At 42.1% G+C, this 21,073-nt stretch overlaps 1 protein-coding gene across 1 annotated transcript in view; it reads right to left on the minus strand.

Moving 5' to 3' along the window:
* The window catches only part of ADAMTS17 (ADAM metallopeptidase with thrombospondin type 1 motif 17), a 155,731-nt gene that overhangs the window by 65,777 nt on the left and 68,881 nt on the right, over positions 1-21,073 (minus strand). Inside the window, exons 9-11 of the mRNA XM_056500189.1 lie at positions 13,441-13,581; positions 12,168-12,318; positions 859-960 (exon numbers count right to left, since the gene is read on the minus strand). Of these exons, the coding sequence (XP_056356164.1) occupies positions 859-960; positions 12,168-12,318; positions 13,441-13,581 (394 nt within the window). The remainder of the gene's footprint in view (positions 1-858; positions 961-12,167; positions 12,319-13,440; positions 13,582-21,073) is intronic.

The raw sequence follows: 21,073 nt of genomic DNA on the forward strand, positions 1-21,073 counted from the left end.
CTGTCATTAAAAAAACAATCACAGAACTGAGCCCCTTACTTTATAAAGCAGATAATTATCTAAGTACTAAGACTTAAAACCCCACGATTCACAGAAATAGAGTCCAAGAAATTATGCCCCAAAGCAATGCCTTCATCAGCACTGTTCCCAGTATGTACAAAAGGATTGAAGTATTTTGGACCTAACTTGGCTGAAGCCCCAAACCGTTCTGATTCTAATAGGTTGTGCTGGCTCCTGACCAAGCAGCAAACTTGGCCTGTCCAGGATGTGACACAGTGAGCACTGCTAAGAAACCTTATGAAGGAGTCACTAGGACTCCTCCAGTTAGAAAAACATGGGCCTAAAACCCCTTCTTTTCTGTTTCCTTGTCATGGTTTCCAGGACCCAGTTTTTCTTGTCATTGTTTATCTTTATTTGCAAGCAAAGTAAAGGCTCCAATCCTTGATCTCAGCAACCAGGCTTTTTAATTTTACCCTTTCTTACCTCCCCAACTATACCATAGACAAAAAAAAAAATTAGAGTCAAAAACCAGTATGTAGGGGGATGATAGTTACCAAACCAGGTAAGCTCCAAAAAATACAAATAAAAACAAACACAGCAAATTATACCTCAAAAAGAACAGAACATCATTGAATTTGAGCTACTTATAGAAATGATAAAGTTTTTAAGTAATCTTTTTTTCTTTCCCCATCTTTCGCCACTCCCCAAATGTTAGGCTAAATGCTCTGCACACTTTTTACCTCAAATACAACCCAGATCACAACCAGCTATGGGTTTATGGCAAATACTGAACAGCTTGGAAACATTATTCCCAATGCTGGGAAACAAAAGGTGACTGCTGCTGAGCATTCTGATTACCTTGTCTGCGCCACATTCGGTGCCATCCAGAGGGGGGTCCAACTTTGTTTTACAGGATGTGTCTCCTTCCACCAGGCACCAGAGCCCAGCACACATCAAATGCTGTAATCACAAAGCAAGGAGGTGCAGTTATTACTTTTGGAGATGCCAGCCATCATTATGGGATATACTTCAAAGCTCAGGCAGTCTTTCTCAAGTGAATCCGGAGGCATCCAGTTGGTTTGGGAGCAATTATTTTTTAAGGGTTGATTGGCATTAAGTGGTGAGGCTGGAAACATGAAAGAGATTGATGGATGCCACTGACAGGCACAAAACTTACCCCAAACAAAAAGTGTGCTATTTAAACAGATTTCTTTTCACAAGAATAAATCTGGTCCATTAAAAAGGAATCCTATATGGGAGGCCACGCTGGGTGCTTTGGAACCATGCCAAATGCTTAGATGTCCAAGATGCTTAATTACTCCTATTTTTAAAAAAAGATACTCAAGTAACTGCAGCTGGTGGTAGCGATAATCAGCCAGCAATGCCTCTGGGGAGAAGGTGGAATGAGAAAGAGGAAAGGATGTCCTGGTGTGCTGTGCAGCAAAGGAGGAGCTTGGTGACAGGCAGGGTCAAAGATTGGGAATATTCTGGAGATCATTCCTGCTGTGCTCAGCCAGTGTGTGTTGCAGGGATCCCAGTGCTGACCACAGCTGTGACCTGCCAGATCAAAACGTTTCCAGAATTTAAGAAAAAGCACCAGGAAAAGGGACCTTTGCACCGGTAACATTTTCCACAGCATCCACCATGCTTTGCATTCCATGGAAGTGGATGATTTCAATACAGTGCTACATAGCTGAGTACCAAAAGAAGAACAAAGAAGACTTACATTTTTTTCCACTATTGTTCACATTTCAGTGTAATGGTAAAAAGATGAGAAACTTGGCTCTTGTGCCAGCTGGTCTTGTCAAGATTTATTGCACCTCATTAAATAGTTGAGTCAACACGCTTCAGACTCATGCTTCTTCCCCAATGTAATGTAAGAGACTGTGGGTGCATGTGTGTTTTGTGTACAGGCATGTTGGTATGTCTCTATAAAACAGATCATGTCTCTATAAAATAGATCTGTACAAGAGAGGGTGCAGACGAGATAAATCCCAGTCCCAGCGATGATGTAGAACATACTGAAACAAAATAGTTATCACAGCAGTATCTGCATCCTGCTCCATTTCCACATTTCTATCTGGAAAGAGGATTTTGCACTATTTCAACCCAAAGAACATTCACAAAAACTGGAAGCAGACAGCACATTTCAGCATCTGTATTAACCACAATGCAGAAAGTCATGTCAAACAAACAAACAACAGCAAATACTCCAGGGAAACCTAAATCAATGAATTTTCAAGACATTTTCTCTGAAGAAATAGAGCATATGGGAAAATATCAGTCTTTAGTAATTTTGACTAAATAACTGTGACTAATTAGTGGTTTACCCACAGCTCTGAAAGCACTTAAGCACCAATTAGCCATGAGGACATCACACAGTGTTTTATTGATAGGTATAGCGAGGCAAAAGCACTGACAAGGCTGAGACTTCAGAGCTTGCTGAGAAATTCATTGTTCCACCCCAGATTCTCAACCCCCTGCCTTCTGGAGAGGACTAAAATCAAAAAAGTACATCAATTAACCATCCATAAGCATTATAGGAAGAGCACAAATCTAGGTAATAAACCACAGTGTGAAAGCACTACCAGCAAAACCTCCTTCCAAACTGTGGCTGGGGACAATATTGATCTGTAAAATGAAGGGAAGCTTTGGAAATGAAAGATGCAGACAGTAAGTATTTCCACTTTTCCAGTCTTCAGCAGAAACACTTCAGCCAGACCTCTTGAATGACCCAGACAGAAATTTTGCCCCCAGAAAGAAACTCTCTGCTTGTGCTTCCTGTCAAAGGAACATTCTGGTTGAAGATGTGATGGAATTCACTGCATCCCTAAAGAAGTTGTTCCTGACACACAGAAGCACCATTGCTAAATATCTGCATTATGCAAGACCAGTGTTTGTTCAGCTTCAGCTTCAGCTTCAGGTCCCTGGATCATAAACTGCACGTAAATTAGGGTTAATTTCTGCTCTTTGATGTAAAACTGGAAAGACAGAGTGGGTGGTGGTAGAAAAGAAGCCATAAAAATGAAAAAGCTTTTTGTACAGTTTTGGCTGGCAACCAGAATCCCTCCATAGCCCACAACAACATGGAAGGCGATAAAGCCAGGTCACACACCCAAGTATGAGCCATGGCATGGGGAAGCAATGGGCAGAGATCACCTCAAATACGTGTGCTTGTACCTGCAAAACAGGGATACAGAGGGTGTAAAATATTCACATACAGGTGTGTGTGTGTGTGTGTGCGTGTATATGTGTGTGTGTTTATGCCCATACATACACATATACACACACACAGTTGTAGGGAGATAAATAAATGAAATACCTCTCTCAGTAACACCAACCTTTCTGAAATCTCCCATCTTCGAGGTATGGAAAACATTGGATTTTTATAGCATCCCTGTGTTTGATTCAGAATCCTAAATGCAAAGCATATTTCAGGAAACAGTTACACAAAGATCTGGTAACTGTGCTGAGCTCTGTTCTGGTGCCACACCACTACAAAGCCCAGGCCCTCGTCAGCCCAGTCCCCTGCATTTAATAGTGTTCAGATACCCCAGCAAAGATGAAACCATCAGCTTTGGGATTGCATATCCCTAAGATGTTTTATCATGCTAACAGCTCTTTTCAAAAGAGATCATGTATCCTCCTCAGCTACAATAGGAACCCAAACAAAACTCCCCATTAAACAGCAAAGCAGTGGCAGTGACTTTAATGGTTAAACAAGCAGCTTTGTGGGGAAATATCCAAGTGAGAAATGGCAGGACTTGAAAGGAAGTTGTTGTATGTGAGTGGCAGCTCAGAGCTTATACTGATACAGAAGAAGGCATCAAAAGAACTGTATTAGGGCTAATTCTGCATTCAGCAACCAGCTTTCAGATGGCAGGTCCCTGCCTGCAAAGCATTCCCTACAGCGTTCAAAAAGTGCCAGGGAGGATTTTCCAATGATAGATATTTCGCACTGGAAAAATATTGATTTGTTGAAACTGTCTGTAGGGAAAGGTCATCTTTGGATCAGCTCCCAGTTTGAAATATTTCCAAGAGCAAAATAAAATTTTAAAAAGCGAGATGGCTGTTGAGAAATAGTGTTTCAATAAAATTAAATTACTTTTAAAAAAGAAATTTAAAAAAGAAATACTTTTTCAGCTTAACCCTCAGGGAATTTATACAGAAAAAAATAAAATAAAATTAGAAACTGAAATAAAATGAAATATTTATAAAGGTGCAAATTTCAGACTCTCAGGAACTCCTGGGAGATAGGGAAGCTTGTCTGCACAGCTGTTAGGAACCAGTCCTGGGAGAGGTCACGATCTGGAAACTCCCAAGATGGGAGAGATGTGCTCGGCAGGTGAGCGGCGCTTCCGATTACAGGGATTATAATGGCATCTATCTGACAAAGGGGCCCCCTGTGCCAGGTGTTTTCTCTGCCCCAAAGATCTCACCATCTAAACAGACTCCTGGGAGCTTGGGGATAAAGGAAGTTTTATCACTCCATTCTAGGTGGAAAGATGAGGAACAGAAAGGGATTAAATGTCCTGCTGAAAGTCTGCTGGGAGATGAGCTGAAGCAGAGCTGCTCAGAGCTCTCTGCTCAGTGTCTCAGCCACAGGCTCCTGTGTCACTGCCTGCTCCAGCTAAAGCCAGGCTCTGGTTCTGCCCCTTCCCACCTTTCCCCACTTTTCCAGGATGGTTTCCCCTCCCTGGGACTCCATCCCCACGAGGACTCACAGCGTGCAGCACTCAGGCTCAGCAAAGGGATCTATTTTCAGTTACTCAGCTCAGTGCTGCAGCTGGGAATGAGGAGAAGGCAGAGTTCATGCAGCCAGCTCCCTGCCCACAGGCAGCAGGTCTGGAACTCTTTCTGGGGTAGCTATTGCATCACCCCTGCTGCTAAAATCCGCATGATTCTGCCCCGTGACCTCATGTGGGCTCACAAGACTTCCCCACCTCAAACCCTCAGATTATTACCTGCAAGGGAAGCTTCCAAACCTTCAAAGCATAAAGAGAATCCAATGAATAAAGATGTCCTTCCCATCATGAAACAACTCTACAGAAGTTTTTCATTCCCTATACATTCACTCCTTCACCTTGTCTGCATCCAAGGAAAGAAACACTTATTTCTCCTGGAGATGAATTTGTTTCTGCTACCCACTGGAAAGAGGAACCTCTTCTTTCTAGCAGCAGAATTAAACTAATTTTTTTGTCAAAATGAGGGGACTACGAATAAGAACTTAGGAAGAATAAACAACCTTAAGGGAGAGGAGCAAGAGACCTCATAACATACAGGTTTGCTTCTAAGTAGGTTGACTTTCAATGAAGTACCAGAACTCTTATTTTGCCAAGGTTTTGGCTCAGCACATTGCTAACCAGGAGGGAAAATACGCTTATGAATGGGATCCTAATTAATACCTATTAGGTACAATAAACACACAATTTACTCTTGCTTTCCTGTTCAAAGCACAATGCAAACATTCTCAAAGCCTCACTGGATACTTCTGAGCAGCAACTCTTTACACAAGGTAAGAAAAACAATGCCCCCATTTTCTACATGATCACTGTCTTTAATTTTGGGTGCATAAACAACCTACAGCAATCTCAGTGGAGGTGAGGAGTGTTGTTATGGAGCTTCTCGCTGCTGAAAATGAGATGAGAAGTGCTCCAAACTCAAATCCTGCAAAACTGGAAGACACTTTTGGAAAGGAGCCACGTTGACCCAGACAAGATAATTGTGAAACTCGGATCCATGTCTCAGTGGCCAAACTGCTGACCTGTGTCTAAAGCTGATATTCCAAGATCATGCCAGACAAGCAGTGGAAGACTCCCAGACTGCAAGGAAGGCACAAAGGAATACAACACTTTTTGGTTTTTTTTTAAACTGTACATTGGGAAGCAAATAATGAAACAGGAAAACACCGTCTCTAGTTTCAGCTGTCTCTGGTGCTCTCAAGGAAAACTAAAAACCTCCACAGTCTAAAACATTTCTTTGCAAAGCATCAGTTTTATTTAACTTTTTCATGTACCTGGAATTGAATTAATAGTCAAAAGAAAGAGATTGGAAAGAGAGTATTCATAAGACCACAAGCTACTTTTATGGCAAAACATTATGCTGAATACAAATCTTTCCAGTGCCTATAGGGCACTCATGTCACCAGCTCCAGAGATTCAGAGACATGAAAAAATCCAAGGAGAAAAGGACAAGCTTTATGCACTTTCCTACCAACACTGTGTGTGCTCTTCAGCTTTACTGAGCCCAGGTTTTAGCATCTCAAATGACAGAACACAACACAAACGTGTCACATCAGCTGGAAAAATCATAGAAGTGTCTTTACATGGTCAAACCTGGAAGCAGTAACACATAGAATAAAGCACTGGAACAGTTTTTTAATTAAATTATTGGAATTTTGTACTGTGACTTATTACCAATGTCTAAAAGAGCTGTTCTTAAGAGTAATGTTCACTCAACAGCTCCCAGTCAGCTCCTCAGGCCTTAACACCTGATTGTCAGATATGAAAAACATTGATTTTTTTGAATAACAGGCAGAGTTGTCCATTAAAAAAGAAAAATAGGAAAATCAAAAGAATGAAATAATGGATTTTGTTTCTTGGCCATGGGAAAAGAGAAGCAAGGGACAGCAAAATAAATATAGATATGTACACACACCATTCAGATGTGGTTGTGAAAATTACGGAGTTTCTCTTGAAGTGTTTTGCAGATGGGAAGTTCCCAGCAGGCCAGTGGGAGAAGTCTGAATGCCCTTCAAGTTTGTTATACACTATTTTCAGGCTGATACTCAATCGTATTCTGGCTAATTTTGTGAAGTTCAGACTTTAGCAGTAGATGCCACATCACAAGGCTACACTAATTCTTTCTCTCTCCCCTTGACTTAATAAGAAATGAAGAACTGCCAAGCTCAAGTGTTTAATTCTTAATAGGCTCTCTATCCTATTGTTAAGAGTTTATTATGTTTATATTCTGAAATTTCCACGTTGTATTTTTATAATTTTATTTTGCTTCCCTTCTCTCTTTTTATTTTTCTTTAAACCACTGCACCAGAATGTGTTTTGACCATCTTCCAAACTGAAACACGTACAAAAATTTCTGAAGCATTCCAATAATTGTAAACTGGGCTGTGCTGCCCAGGCAGGAACTCTGCTTCTCTCTCGTTCTTTCTCTCTCTTAAACAAAAAGCATTTCCACTGAAAATAAAGAGAAAAAGGTATTTTTGCAACATACAGAAGCAATGAAATAGGATACTTCAGCTTCACAGAAACAGACAATCTGAATACAGTCTGAATTCTAACAACCTACACAAGGAAAACTATAAACTACAGAATGGCAATTAAGTTAATTGTACCTTTACTTCTAAAAAAAAAAAAAAATCTGCTCATTTTATTTCAGAATTAATTCAGGCTTCTGTCCTGCAAGCCTCAAGAAAAGCCAAACCATCCTCTTCCAGATTTATTAGTATTACTTTGTAGACAAAGTCCCTGGCTGTATAGAAAATGACAATGTAACCTATTATTTTCAGGATAAACCAGTTTTCTATCTAATTACCATATTCTTGTAAATACTCTATATGTTACTAAATAATAGAGCTCACTATCATGGTCTGCATCTCACAAATGGCCCTGCAGAGAAAAGGCTAACAGAGGCCCATTGATTCCCATGCACAGAGCCCAAAAGGCCACTCCAGCAGTCTCTTTGCAAGATCAAGACCACAGAGTAACTACAACTGCTGAATTATACTCACCACACCAGCAAATATGCAAACTGAAGGCGTACAGAAAATCCACTTGATCATTAAAATTGCTGGTTTTTCTTTACTTTGTTTTTGGTTCCTCTCCTTCTCCATATTGGCCAAGAAATCTACTTTGTCTCCTTTGGCTTGCAATCAACTTTGCCCTCTTGTTCTGTAGCTTGTAGATATTGGAAAACACCTATATTTGTTAAAAAACAACCTGAACCTAAGAAAAACAGTGGAGCCAATTCTAGCTGGTTTAATATTTCTAAAAACAGTGCTATGTCAAAAATCACATTCCTAGCTACAACTAAGCTGACAGTGTCCCTTGCTAGGAAAAAAAATCTCTCAGTAGCAGAGCTAATCTCCTCCCAGTGCCACTCCAGCCTCAGCCCAGTTTTGACTCAGAGCAATGTTGGACGATAATGGTTACGTAAAAACCCACAAAAATGTGTTAATAATAAATAAGCCAAAACGCTTATAAAACAAAAAGCCAAATCGTACATGAGATAGAAATCACATTTTTTTTCTCCATAAATATGATTTCAGTGCAAAAGCCTCTGTTGGTAGGCATGCCAGCCTGAAAAATAAAGATTAAACACGTAGAAAGTTTCCATGAGAGGTTTCAAATGTGTTTTGATGAATTTCTGAGGGAGAAACACCATCTCTGCTCCCTGAGAGATTGAGCAGAAACCACCTGTGCTATTCCTCCTGGAATTAACACAGGGAGAGCAAAGGGTTAACTCCTGCTCTCCAGGCATCATTGCCTGGCTGGGGTTGGAGCTCTCTGCTTCCTCTCTCGGAGGGGTCAGATGAATTCACAATGGTTGATTCATAGCCCAGTGTGGAGCTGAAGGACAGAGGTCAGACAGGTTGAATTGCCTGTAATTTGCACGACTGCTCCCATGCTAGCCCTGGACTCACATCGCCACTCAGCAGCCAGAGCCCCCCGGGATCTCTGTGTTTGGGGTGCACTGATTACACCCTGGGCAGTGTCAGAGGTGCATTTCTGTCCAGCTTTTCCTGCAATTATCATGATGTTGCTCAAAGCTTGAGAATGACACAGTCATCTATTTAATTTCTGCTAAAAGCAACTTGTCTCCCTCTAAATAAAAGCGACTGTGTAGCCTTTTAGGTGGGCCAAAGCTCTGCCAACGCTGTGCAGCTTCCCTGCCGGAGACAGCCAGCATGCCTGGCATGGCACAGCACACTTGTACATCCTGCTAGAGAAGTACTTGCATGGATCAGACAATGCCTGATATTTGCAATGGGAAAGATGAACAGAAAGCACCATGGGAAAGCACTTTGTTCCCTTTGCATATTCCAGGAGAAAACTCTGTAACTTGGATATGAAGGGGGATCTACTGAAGGGTGCTGAGAGATTCATTAATATATGTGAAATCATTGAATCAGAGAATGGCTTGGGCTGGAAGGGACCCTAAAATTCATCCAGTTCCAATCCCCTACTACAGGCAGGGACACCCTCCACTATCCCAGGGTGCTCCAAGCCCCATCCAACCTTGTCTTGGACACTTGATCCCTGCCCTAACAGGAATCCAGGCTAAAAGCCTGATCCACAGCTCCTTAAAGAGGTGACACACACTAGAAAATCTTACCCAACACCGAGGCCACAGAACCAAATCCTAAATTATACATCTTGGAGGTCATAGATTACAACAGACTATGGATCCTCTGATTATCATAAACTCAAATTTTTAGTATATTAAAATGGAGAAGGAAAGGAGAAAGAAATGTCGAGGTTTTGTGTATGTAAAGATGAGCCTTCCTCATATGTTTTAATTTCTGTTCTGTAAATTTGGACCAGAATAGCTGCAGGATAGCTGGTTTGGCAAACTTATAAACCTGAGAGCTACAGTTTTGTTCTAAGGCATACAAAAATGGAAGAATAATTTTGGGGATGCAATCTCAAATATTCAGAAAAGGGTGAATATTCATGGCTTAACTATCTTGTTGGACTGGTGTCGGAGGCCCAGCCACTGCCAAGCATTGAGGGACCTGACTCTCAGTGAAAGAAAAGATTACATTCCTTCAAAAAATTGGGCTTTGATGCTGTTAAAAAAGAGAGCTTACTGCACAGAAATTTTCTGCTGTTTCTCAAAAATGTAGAAATTTTGGAACCATCTAACCTCTGAAGTTTGCTCTAAACCAAATTGCAGGGCATTTTTGAATATAGGGCCTCTAGTTTGCCTGATATAATTATGTAGCTCAACTATCTCCAAAGAAATATTGTAATGTAACTCTTTTATTATATAAGAAAATAGGCAGCAGACACATGTAATCATAAAAAGATTGAGCAGGCTCATTTCCTGAAGTTTATTTCCTTTTCGTAACAAATATTTACTGTCAATGTTTATTGCTTTTACATTTAGATTTTTTTAATACTTTATTGAATTAAAAATACCACATTACCATTGGCTAAAAGAGGAGACAGCTGTATTTGCCAATAATTTCTACAGCTAATGCCAATGACCAGTGCCAATTTTTTTTTTAGTTCATATTTTTGTAGACAGCTTTGAGACTTATGATACAAGTATTCTGCAGATGAGGCCTGAGGAACACAAAGGTGAAAGGAACACAAATTTCAGAGGTTTAAAAATCAAAAGTGATCATTTCCTCTAAAGAATTTCCTTTCCTTGCCATCAAACACCAAATCAGAGTAGCATAACAGGATGTAAACATTTGCTTAAATTAATGGCATATGACATAACTGATCCAGAGCTTCACAGGGTGAATGCTAATTCTTAATGCACATCTGCAACAGAAATAAGCCTAAAGAAGGGACTGCAAATTGGTTTTAATCTGCTGAAGTTTTCTACCAGGCTTTTCACTAGGAAGCACCAATGTCCTCACAAAATATGCTGCTTTTTCAGGGGAAACAAGAGATGGAGAAAAAGACCATATTTTTCATTGTGTTCTAAAGTGCCAAATAATTAGACTGGTAAAAAATCTTGGGAGACACAAACACCTGCTGTATCTCACAGAGAAGGGTGCCTCTTGGCACGTTATTCTGGCAAACAAGAAGTCCTTGAAGCAATTCCAGACTGGACACACAACTCCTGTGTGAGAAATGCTGACCACCAACCAGCGGGCTGACATTCTCATCAGGCACTGGAATATCCAGAAACAAAATGGTTTTTTATCACAACAAGGGAAATAGCAAAAATCTCTTCCAAGAGCAATCCAGCTGGGTGACACCCACACAAGTGGAAGAACTTGAGTCATGCTGGGTAAATCTGAGGTTTTCTTTACAGACCTATATTCTAACACTTTGCTTCCAGTACAGTAGTCCTGGTGGTCTGCATTTTCTTGATGGAGCTGGGAAAGACAACCTATCCAGATTCTTTTCCTATTGTTTTATATTAGCTAGTTTCCAAGTCCAAAATAAATAAAACAGCTAATGTAAAACTAAGAGCATTTTCCCAGGGTTTGCATGTGTTCAACAGTTTTAGTAATTTGGCACTTAGAAACCTCAGTTATCTCTGATTATTATTTTCTTTCTTAACACTGATTTAAGATCCCAAGCTTGTTCAGAATGGGAATGAGGGACAACTGAAAAATACAAATGGCCAATTATTAAAAGCAAGAAACCTGTCAGGATGGGAAGCTGCCAGCTGGTGCTGATGACCCAACACAGCTTCATTACATTTTTTTTTAATATCTTTAAGGCCACATTGGAAGCAGGCACTACCTCACTCCCTGTCTAAAGCAGGGGATAAGATCTGCTCAGAATTAAAAGATCTGATTATGTGTAAGACCTTATGAAAAGTTTGGCTGTCTAAACTCCAGAGGATGAGTCCAACAGCCTCATCTCAAACACAACCTACTTCTAGAGACACCAACAATCAATGTTTCCATTTTGCCAACCAACCCCATGATACAAGCACACTACACCCAAATTCTGATGAAAAAACGTGGTGCTTAGAAAACCTAGATTCTGCACAGAATTCTGTAAAGCCTCAGGAAACAAGCAGACATCAGTATTTCCTCAGCACAGAGCAGAGTCAGCTCCTAAGAACACAGCAGTGGTCTGAAGGTGAAGCCTGTGAAACACCAGCCAGCCCTCTAAGCTGACTCTGTGCAAGTAGCCAAACACTCTTGTGAGGAGAGACTTTCACCTCAGCTGAACTTCCAGGAAAACAATCTCTGCAGAGCCTTTCAGCAAAACAATGTCAAAAGGGAACAGAGTGCAAACACCAGTTTTTGTGAGTGTGCTCTGGGAGATTGCCACGGGCAGTGTGGGGGAAGGATGAGGCCTGAGCAGGAGCTGCGGACATGGCGCTCAAGGCCCTTTCCCTTCCCACCAGCAGGGCTGAAACTGAGGCAAGTACAGACTCCTTTTGCCTTCCCCAGGGCTTAGCAGCTTTATTCCCACTTCCCACCTTGTTCCCAGCTACAGCCCAGGAGCTCTTACCTCCATGTTCTTACAGAAGGTGGCGTTGGTGCCAAAAAGGATCTGGCACTGCTCGTCGGCGCTGTAGTGCATGCCCGGCAGCTTGTGAGGGAGCCGCACCGAATACTGGCTCCGGGGGTCTGTCACCAGCAGGCACGTGCTCACCTTGGACCTGGGCAGCAAGGAAAATGTCCTTTAGGGAAAGCACCAGTGTGAGATCACTGTTCTCTCTTGAACAGAGTCTCCTGTCAAGCACTGGTTTTTCGTTGGAACTCTTCTAAATCATTGAGAACTGTGGATAGAAAGTGCCTTGGGAACGCACCCATGGCCTCAGGCCTCAAGGCAGGACAGACATCCACAACATTCTGGGTTAAACATCTGTCAAAACTGTTTCTAGAAATCTGAGAGACTCGATTTGGCCCCTAGGCAATCCAGCCCAAAGCTTCACAAGCCTTGAAATGACAGCTAGAAAGTTTTCCATCGTGTCTCACCTCAATTCCCCCAGATGAATTCTGAGCCCTTGACATTTTTTCTTATCCATCACAGGCATAAAGGAAAGATTTTTCTCTTTGCCTTCACAACAATCTTTTACAAAGTGGAATATCACTGTCACATCAGGGGCCAGACACAACCAGATGAGTTCAGATGCAACTCCTTTTTCTAATTCATGCCTTTAATGTGGCAGTAAATATCCCATTTTCTTTCACTACTTTCCTTTCTTTCCCACTTCTAACCCCCAGAGTGGGAGATTTTCCATGCTGAACCCACTCATAGCACAAAGCACTGTGCCAGGCACTGTTTGTCAGAGAGCTGCACTGTAGGTTTATGATTAGAACTGCAGAGTTCAGACAATTCCAGTGCTTCCTGCAGTCCATGAGACTTAACAAGCAGCAGGACAGAAATCCTTCCTTAACAATTGAATACGATGAGCTGAAACACGGGTGCAATGGGAAAGAAGTTTATAGTGAATTGTTTTAGACCAACACACATGAGGAGTGAGAAAACACTCAGAATTACCTCCAGCAAAGTCAAGTTTCAATAAAATAAAAGTTATTTAATAGCAAGACAGTAAAAGCAACCGTATAAAACTGCAGCATCTTTAAGCAGAGATTTCTGCAGGTCACCTACACACAGATATCTGTCGTTGTAAAATCAATGACAGGAATCTGTGTGTAGGTGACCTGCAGAAATCTCTGCTTAAAGATGCTGCAGGAAAATTGTCAATACTTTCACTTTAAAGCAACAAAGTGGATTGTTGCCTGGTAGGATTTCTGACACTCAGCACAATCCTTACTTTAGGAAGTTTTCAAGGTCGTCTCGGCTGCATGAAGACCAGGAAAGGTCACTTGGGTTCCTGCCCTTCACCCATTCTCCAGACATAATGTGAGACCTCCCAGCACAGGGCTGATGATCATCGTCGTGGCTCATTCCCATGCTGTTGGATTAGAACAGTACAAGAGAAAAAACCTATCAAGTTATGATGTGGGTTTCTCATTTCCCACTGTCCTCAGCAATGACACTCTCAGCAATTAACAACTGGACAACAGGCTGCACATACAACACACAATCAGTCATGTCCCTGGGCACCAGTTAAATAAATGAACTAGAGGTTCCTTTAATTTATCCATTGCCCTAATTTCACAAAGTGTTTGGTATTTGTGTGTTTGAAACTTTTAAATGTGCTTCAGATGGACTGTCCTCCCAGGGTTTATGAGAAGGGAACCTGGAGAAGTGATGCAGCTCAGAGAAGGGTATATGCTGGAATATTTACTGAAAACTTTGGACTGCTTTCCCAAATCTAGTCGGTAGGATCCCTATAATTACACTGACAGAATGATCTAGAGATGGGCTCACTTTGTTCTTGCATCAGTGTGAATTTGGAATATATTGTTAAGAAAAGCAATTTTCTAAATGAGTGGTACTGTACAATCATCTGATTTTGAGGCTGATCCTTTTTTGAGTGGTGGGTTGGATCAGATGATCTCCAGTGGCCCTTCCAACCTAAATTAGCCTGAATCTGTAACAGCAGTGCTCAGACTGCAGCCTGAGGCAAAGCCAAGCCCCATTTCTGCAAGCACTGTCCAAACAAGCACCAAGACTGCCCCATGCCCATCTCAGCAAGGACAGAATGTGACCCATTCAGCGAAACAAAACATCTAAACAAACAGCAGAAATTGTGTGATTGTGGAAGAATTCAAACACTTTCAGTGAGGATTTCCAAAAGTACTCAGAAACAGGAAAGTGTTACTACAAGCTCCATCCAACTTCCCCTTCAGGACCTTTCTATCATTAGGGGAGTTTTCACCATTGGCCTGCTACAGCAGCTCCAGGTTCAGAATAAATCCCTGCTGCCACTACAGGAAGGTGAGACTCCTCAGCTGCAGGTAAAACTTTGTGAACAGGGAAAAATGGTGTGACCAAGGTCACCTGCTACACTCAGTCCTACACTCAGCCCATCACACCAACCTGCCTGGCAGTGAAAATGAGTTAGGGATTTTCCATCCAACTTCAAAATTAACATTAAAACCCTTTTTCAGTATCATACAGAGTAATAACTCCTTAAAACAGTAACATTCCTCCTTCAATTCCAAGGTGAAATGGAAAATGACTTCCAGAAGAAAGGTGTCTTCTATGGCCAGTGTGACTTTCTAGCAAAACATCACCAATTTGGGGCTGAAAACAGAGAACTCACTGAGTCTCCAGCTGACTGGCTGGAGCAAGCCAGGAGCAGTCCCTTTAAAAATGCACTGTTTAATCCATGCTAGTTTCCTACAAATCTGAGACTCCTGTTTGCTTTCTGACTGTGCTCTTGGCTTTGCTTCTCCCCAGTCGTGGGACTCGGCTGTTCAGAGCCCAAACACGACATCCATTTCTAGCTGCAATGAACCAAAACCCACTTCAGCACTTTGATAATTATGGCTTAGATTAAACCGCCATCTCTGCTATTTTTAGCTTTTAGTGAAGATTATATGGTGGAGTCTATTATTTTAGGTTTATCTCCAGGGACATTATAATTATTATTTCTAGCAAAACTACATTTAATATAATTTTTAGACTCAGAAGTTCATACTTATTCTTGTTTTTAAACCTTTGCGGTTTTTGAACACTGTAGAAATATTAACATCAAGCACATTTTGTTTGAAGCATGCAGGAATAATCTAACAGTCTATTAGTAACTCTAACTTCAAAACAGTAAAGAGTGAAATTCCTGCTCCACTGAAGTGAATGGGAGTTTTGCCATTGACTTCAATGGAGCCTGGGTTTCACTCCAAATATTTTAGCCATGTTGTTTCTACACACAGAGAAAACTCCTCACATGCTAGGATGAAAGCTCCAGCAGTATTTCTGCAATGCAAATAAACCAATCTAAAGATTGTGCTCCTAAAAGTCAGGAAAGAAAGGGCTCAGTACCATGAAGAAAGGGATGGGAGCTTGTCAGGAATCTTCCAGAACAAAGTTTGCCCCAAACACCAATTTAGAAGGCCCGTGGGCATGCAGCAATCCTGCTGACTTTTCTAAGGGAGACCAGGCAAGTGTCCAAGGTTTCTTGCAGCTTGTCTGCCTTGTGACTGCCACAGTGCTGAGATTCAAAGCTGGGTCATTTCTGGGTTTCTACTCTGTTTCTGTGGGATGGGATCTGGCAGCCCCCCGAATGGTCTCCTGGTCAGCACATCAGCTGCTCCACCTGAAAAAGCTGGAAACAAATCATCCTCCTGACTTTTCAAGTGCTTTAGGATCCCTGATTTTATCCCTTCCAGAAAAGACTAGTGTCTGGTCTAGAGTTGTTAATTAAGAAATTATTTAGCTTTCTGATGCGCTTAAATTATTTTTTGTCAAATATGTTGAAAGTGAGATTTTGTTGGCAAAAAACAAGGGTAGCACTTACATTCCTGCCCTTAACTTTATTTTAAACCTGATCTCATGGAAGATGTCTTGCCTAGGACAAATGCTGAAGCTACCAGTCTACTCAGCTTTATCTTGCAGGGGATTTGAGGCAGATAAAATGTATTCTCAATAAAGAATTAATCAGAACTCACCCTCAAGTTATTTACAGGCTTATTCTGAAATTCATTCAACTATTACATGCGTGGAAATCTACCCATTTCTGAATCATTCCTGTTTCCTTAACAGAAATTCTTTTAGAAGTCATAAGCATAAAGGAATTGAGCCTGAAAGAAATACCTTTATTGGTATAAAGCAAAAGAGCTTTGCCAATTTATATTAACTTGGGATCTGGCCTCAAGGTACACAGGCAACCCCTCCTGGCCTCTTAGTGATGAGTTTCTGGTAGAATGAAACCAGCAACACCTTTGGAGCCTGTTTTAATTGGCAATGCAGAACTTTTCTCAGCATCTACTTTACCTCACAATGGCTCACTTGAGAAAATGATTAAATGACCTGAAGGACTAAAGCATACCCTAGCATGCTAACACATTCTTTTCTGAAGTTCAAGGGTCTCCAGCTACATCAAAGGAAGCAGGTTTTCCTAAACACGTAGTAAATGCAATGCCACACTGATTCTTTTCACTAATGAATAGTCCCCCTCTTTTTAACAGAAATAAGTGGGACAGAGCAGTGTGTGTTTGTACTAAACACCACTGCAAACTGAATCAATAGTTTACATTTCATTTGTGACCATCTAATCTTACTTACTATTCAGAATTCTCATGGAATTAGAAGCAGGTAATCAGTCCCTTGAAATATTCTGCCTTGGGAAGTTCTATTCTTGCAAGAACTGATCTTGCATAAAGAGTAGATAAGAAAAGCCCTTAGATTAGAAGTAGCAATGTCAAAATGACACTGCACTGCCCTACAAACCCACTGCCCCGTGTGCTCCCTGAGACATAAATGTCCATTTTATCAGAAACCACAAACAGATGCTGCCTGTTACCCTTTACAAAGCCAGCAGAGCCATTACAGATGAGCAGGGCTCAGTTTCCCTTTGTGCTGTTACTACCACAGTCACTCCTCCATCCTAACCCCACAGCAAACTTCAGCCTTTTAGTTCATCACATTCTCCTCCTGAAGACAATGAGATTCCACAAAGGCAAGCAAGGACAGCTCAGACTGTCAGCTCTTCAACTCCTTTCATTCAGTGTTTACTCAGAGCAAGCACCCTGGGTCTCTGGTTTCACACTCCAGCTTCTTTCCTAATATAAATAATGCATTGTTTACCAGTCAAAGACACCACGGCCTCACTGGAGGAGTCCTGCAGCACATTTACTGCTGCTCATCATGTGTGAGGCCAGAAACAAGCTGACTGACCAGTTTGAGTCCTGACTGTTAACATAATCACAGCAAGGCAAATCTGATCAGGAGTCACAGGGAGGCAGCAACAACAGATCTCTTTGATGCAGTTTTTTTGGAGAGCAAGGCTCTAAAGTAGCACTGCTATGAATAAAAAATAGCATGCAGTCTCTGGGAGCTCTGGCCTCCCTCTAGCCGGTGCAGCAATCAGAACTGGGTCAGGATGCCAGAATTACACTCTGGGCCTGAGCTGGCCAAATTCTTGTGTAACTCTTTTAAGCTAAACTCAATTATCAGCCCTCTGTTTTCCCACAGCAATGCTGAATGAATGCACTTGCTTTGTTTGTTTGGGTCATTAGTGGAGTTTCTCCTCTAGACAGCTAATGTAACTAAACTGCTCTGTTTACCCTTGGTGTGTTTTCCAGTGTTTCCTGTTATTCTTAACAAGCCTGAGCCAAAGTGCACCAAAGCCTGTGGAAAGCCCCCTACTGCATCCAATGCACTGCTGCATCTCAAGGTTCTTGAGGTCACGTACACAAATCTTCACCAGAACCACTATGATCCTCAATAAAAAAACCCAAATCCCAAGGGCTGGGAGAAACTGATTTAGGAGATGCTTAAAACCTTTTCAACAGCTGCAACTCTGCCTGATAAGAGACGACTGGAGAAATCCCCAGGACTGTCATTACTCACTCTCCCTTAGCAGGGAGAGATATGAAGCTGGGACAAGAATAAATTAGATAGAAAATATCAGCAGCAGCAGCCCTCTTCTTCAGAAAAAGGGTAGCAACTGAAAGAAAGAAATATGAAGAAGGAAAGCCTGAAAAAAAGACACCCAGAAGTGGAAATGCCATGAAGTAAGACCACCTGCATCACCTCCTTCTGAAAGTTAAACCATTCCATTCCTCTGCAAATAATTCAGTGTGAGTCATACACTGGATCATTTTAGGAACTTGTGGCTATCAAGGCTACCCAAGGTGTCCTGGCTGTCACTCCAGCTGCTTATTAAACATGCATGACAAACAATTGATTGCTCTCCACATAACTGCACTTACCTCAGCCACCACCTCTCCAAAGGGCAGGGAGGATGTCCAGCTGCCAAGAAGGAAATGAGGACAGCAGACTGTCTCTCACTCTTACAGACAGAAATCCAAAGGAGTCTTTCTGAATAACCAACTCACAAAGAGCTGTAATTGTGTAAGCTCAGCAACACATCAAGTAGGAAGATCTCCTTGGGGCCAGCTCTGCAGACCAACACGGCCTCAAAGAACAGAGCAAAGAGCTCATTACAGCTGTATCCCAAATACAGAGGGGACAGGAGAAGGCAGGGGTATCTTATGCTCCAAGTGAAAAATTCAGTGGGACCACTACGGTTTTTACTTTTTTGACTGATACTTGACTGCTGGACAGCATGTTTTCTCTACCTGTAGCATGCCTCACCCTGCAGATGTTCTCCTAAAGTCTTTGTTTCTACAAGGGAACATTGCTACGAGCTAGGCAGTACCAGCCTTGCACATCACCACTGACCTTCTCAGGACAGAATATGAGAGAAGTCATTCCCTGTGATCCAGCTTGCCATGACTCACCCACAAGTAATCCACCATTAAATGCAGAGCCAGGACTAAGCACAAGATTTCTTTCTAAAGCCCACTGGAGAAAAATAAATGCAAAATGAGGGCAGACTAAACAACATCCTTGCAGAGTGGAGAAGGGTAAGGGAGAAGGGGAGCTGTAATTCATCTGCTCTGGCATGTCAGTGTGGGCAGGATGACAGTGCCCCACAGAAGGACAGCTATTCAGACATGCACAAATGCCATCTGTTTTTCCATATGAAGGACAAATTTCCTCCGCTTCCCCCCTCCTATCAGTTCTCAATGAAGGTTTGAGAGGGGAATCCCATCCCACAGTGCATCCAATGTCAACCACAAAGGAAGGTGCTGGTAGGGAAGGAGATTACACAGGGTGTGTGGCTGGCAGCTGAGAACATTAAACATGGCCATTAAACTCAAATCCAAAAAGGTCACTAAGCACAGGGTGTACATCAACAGTTCTTAGCAGCTCCTGCCTTGGGTTGGGCTTTAACCAGGAGTGGGAGACAGCACCCCACATCATCCAGCCTGTGAGCTGTCCACTCCCAAATTGAGTTCAATGTTAGGAATTTTTATTAACATTCGAAATCGAAGCTGCATCACTGGAAAGATGCCTACTTCTGAACTGGTTCAACATGTTTAACATTTCAATATAAAATGCTGATCATCTTGCAAGTTATGAGGTTTCCATCCAGTTGAGAATAAAGGCATTACAGAGGAAGGAGTGAAGTGGGGGTGCTCTCATGAGCTGGAGTTGTAATAGGAGCTGCAGTGCAAAGTGAGGACAGTAAGTTTGAGAGTGTGACCCAGGAAGATGATGCCTCTGAGAGAGGCAGAGACGGCCAGAGATGTCAGAAGGGGCCAAGGGAGGATTGGACAAACTAATAAATCCTGGGAAAATGCTGAGGTGAGCTGAGCTGTCACTGAGGGAGGAGGCAAGGAAATATCTTGTGCAACCCTCCTACAAAACCAGCGGCCACTGGGGCTGTTTGCTTAATGGAAAGCAGATTTTTTTCACCCTCTGCTTTTCAAACAGGTAAACACCGTTTCTTAAATATGCTTTGAGTACTCCAGAAACTGTCAGGAATACTTTGGGGAGCAGTGATGAAGAGAGGAAGATGATCCTACTTAAAGTATTTGAAGTAACCAAGGCTGGTCATTGTGTACACAGTGTTACCTAGAACAGGGGTGTTCAGGATGAGTGCTGTACTTTTGGGGTTTTTTCAATCAGGAAAGTCAACATTTAAAGGGAGCCATGACTACTGGACTCCTGTTTTCATAACCAAGTTTATGTCACTCTCCAATAATGAAGTAACCAGATATTTTATATGGTTATCTACTCATCAAGCAGCCAAGAAGTCAACAACAGCGAGTGAGAACACACGAACGCCTATGGTGAATAACAGTGTGGAAAGCTGTGGTTTATTCAGCTGCATGACAGATCCAGCCCTTTATGATATGGTTTTCATTTAAAAAGAATTAGCTCTTTTGCCTCGGAATCTGGAAGGCAGCAAAGTATGAGCTTGTGCCGCAAGGGACAGAGAGCACATGAGAGTGACATGGCTAGGACAGGAAACACAGGAGACTGACATGGCAGGGACAGAAAGCACATGAATGACATTGAAGGCACACTCACTGTGGTCTTGCACTGAAAAGATCACTGGTATAAACACCAGACCTTTACATGGTTTGATCAAAGCCTAACCAAGGCCACGAAGAACAGGGTGAATCCTCTTAGGAACCTCTCCCCAGCAACATCACATGCTCACATTATTGACTCCTTTCCCCAGCAGACATTTGCTCATGGGATTCTCTCTGATCAGCCCTTGCTGTTTCACAGAGTGGGTGATTCACAGCAGGACAGGCATTGCCCAATGCATTCCAACACCTTTGGTGAGAAGAAGGAATCCAGCTGCAAAGCAACTGAACATTGACCATTCCAAGGGCCTCCTTCCACTGATTCTGATTTCTAGGATGGGGCCCCTGCATATCAACCTTTCCCTGACAAAAACTTCACAGTTTCTTCTAAGAGCTGGCAGGTTCTGAGGCTACAGGGGCAGAAAAAGGAGTGCTCCACCAAAAACAAAGCCC

Source organism: Oenanthe melanoleuca, chromosome 10 (assembly GCF_029582105.1).
Source record: "Oenanthe melanoleuca isolate GR-GAL-2019-014 chromosome 10, OMel1.0, whole genome shotgun sequence".
NCBI lineage: Eukaryota > Metazoa > Chordata > Aves > Passeriformes > Muscicapidae > Oenanthe > Oenanthe melanoleuca.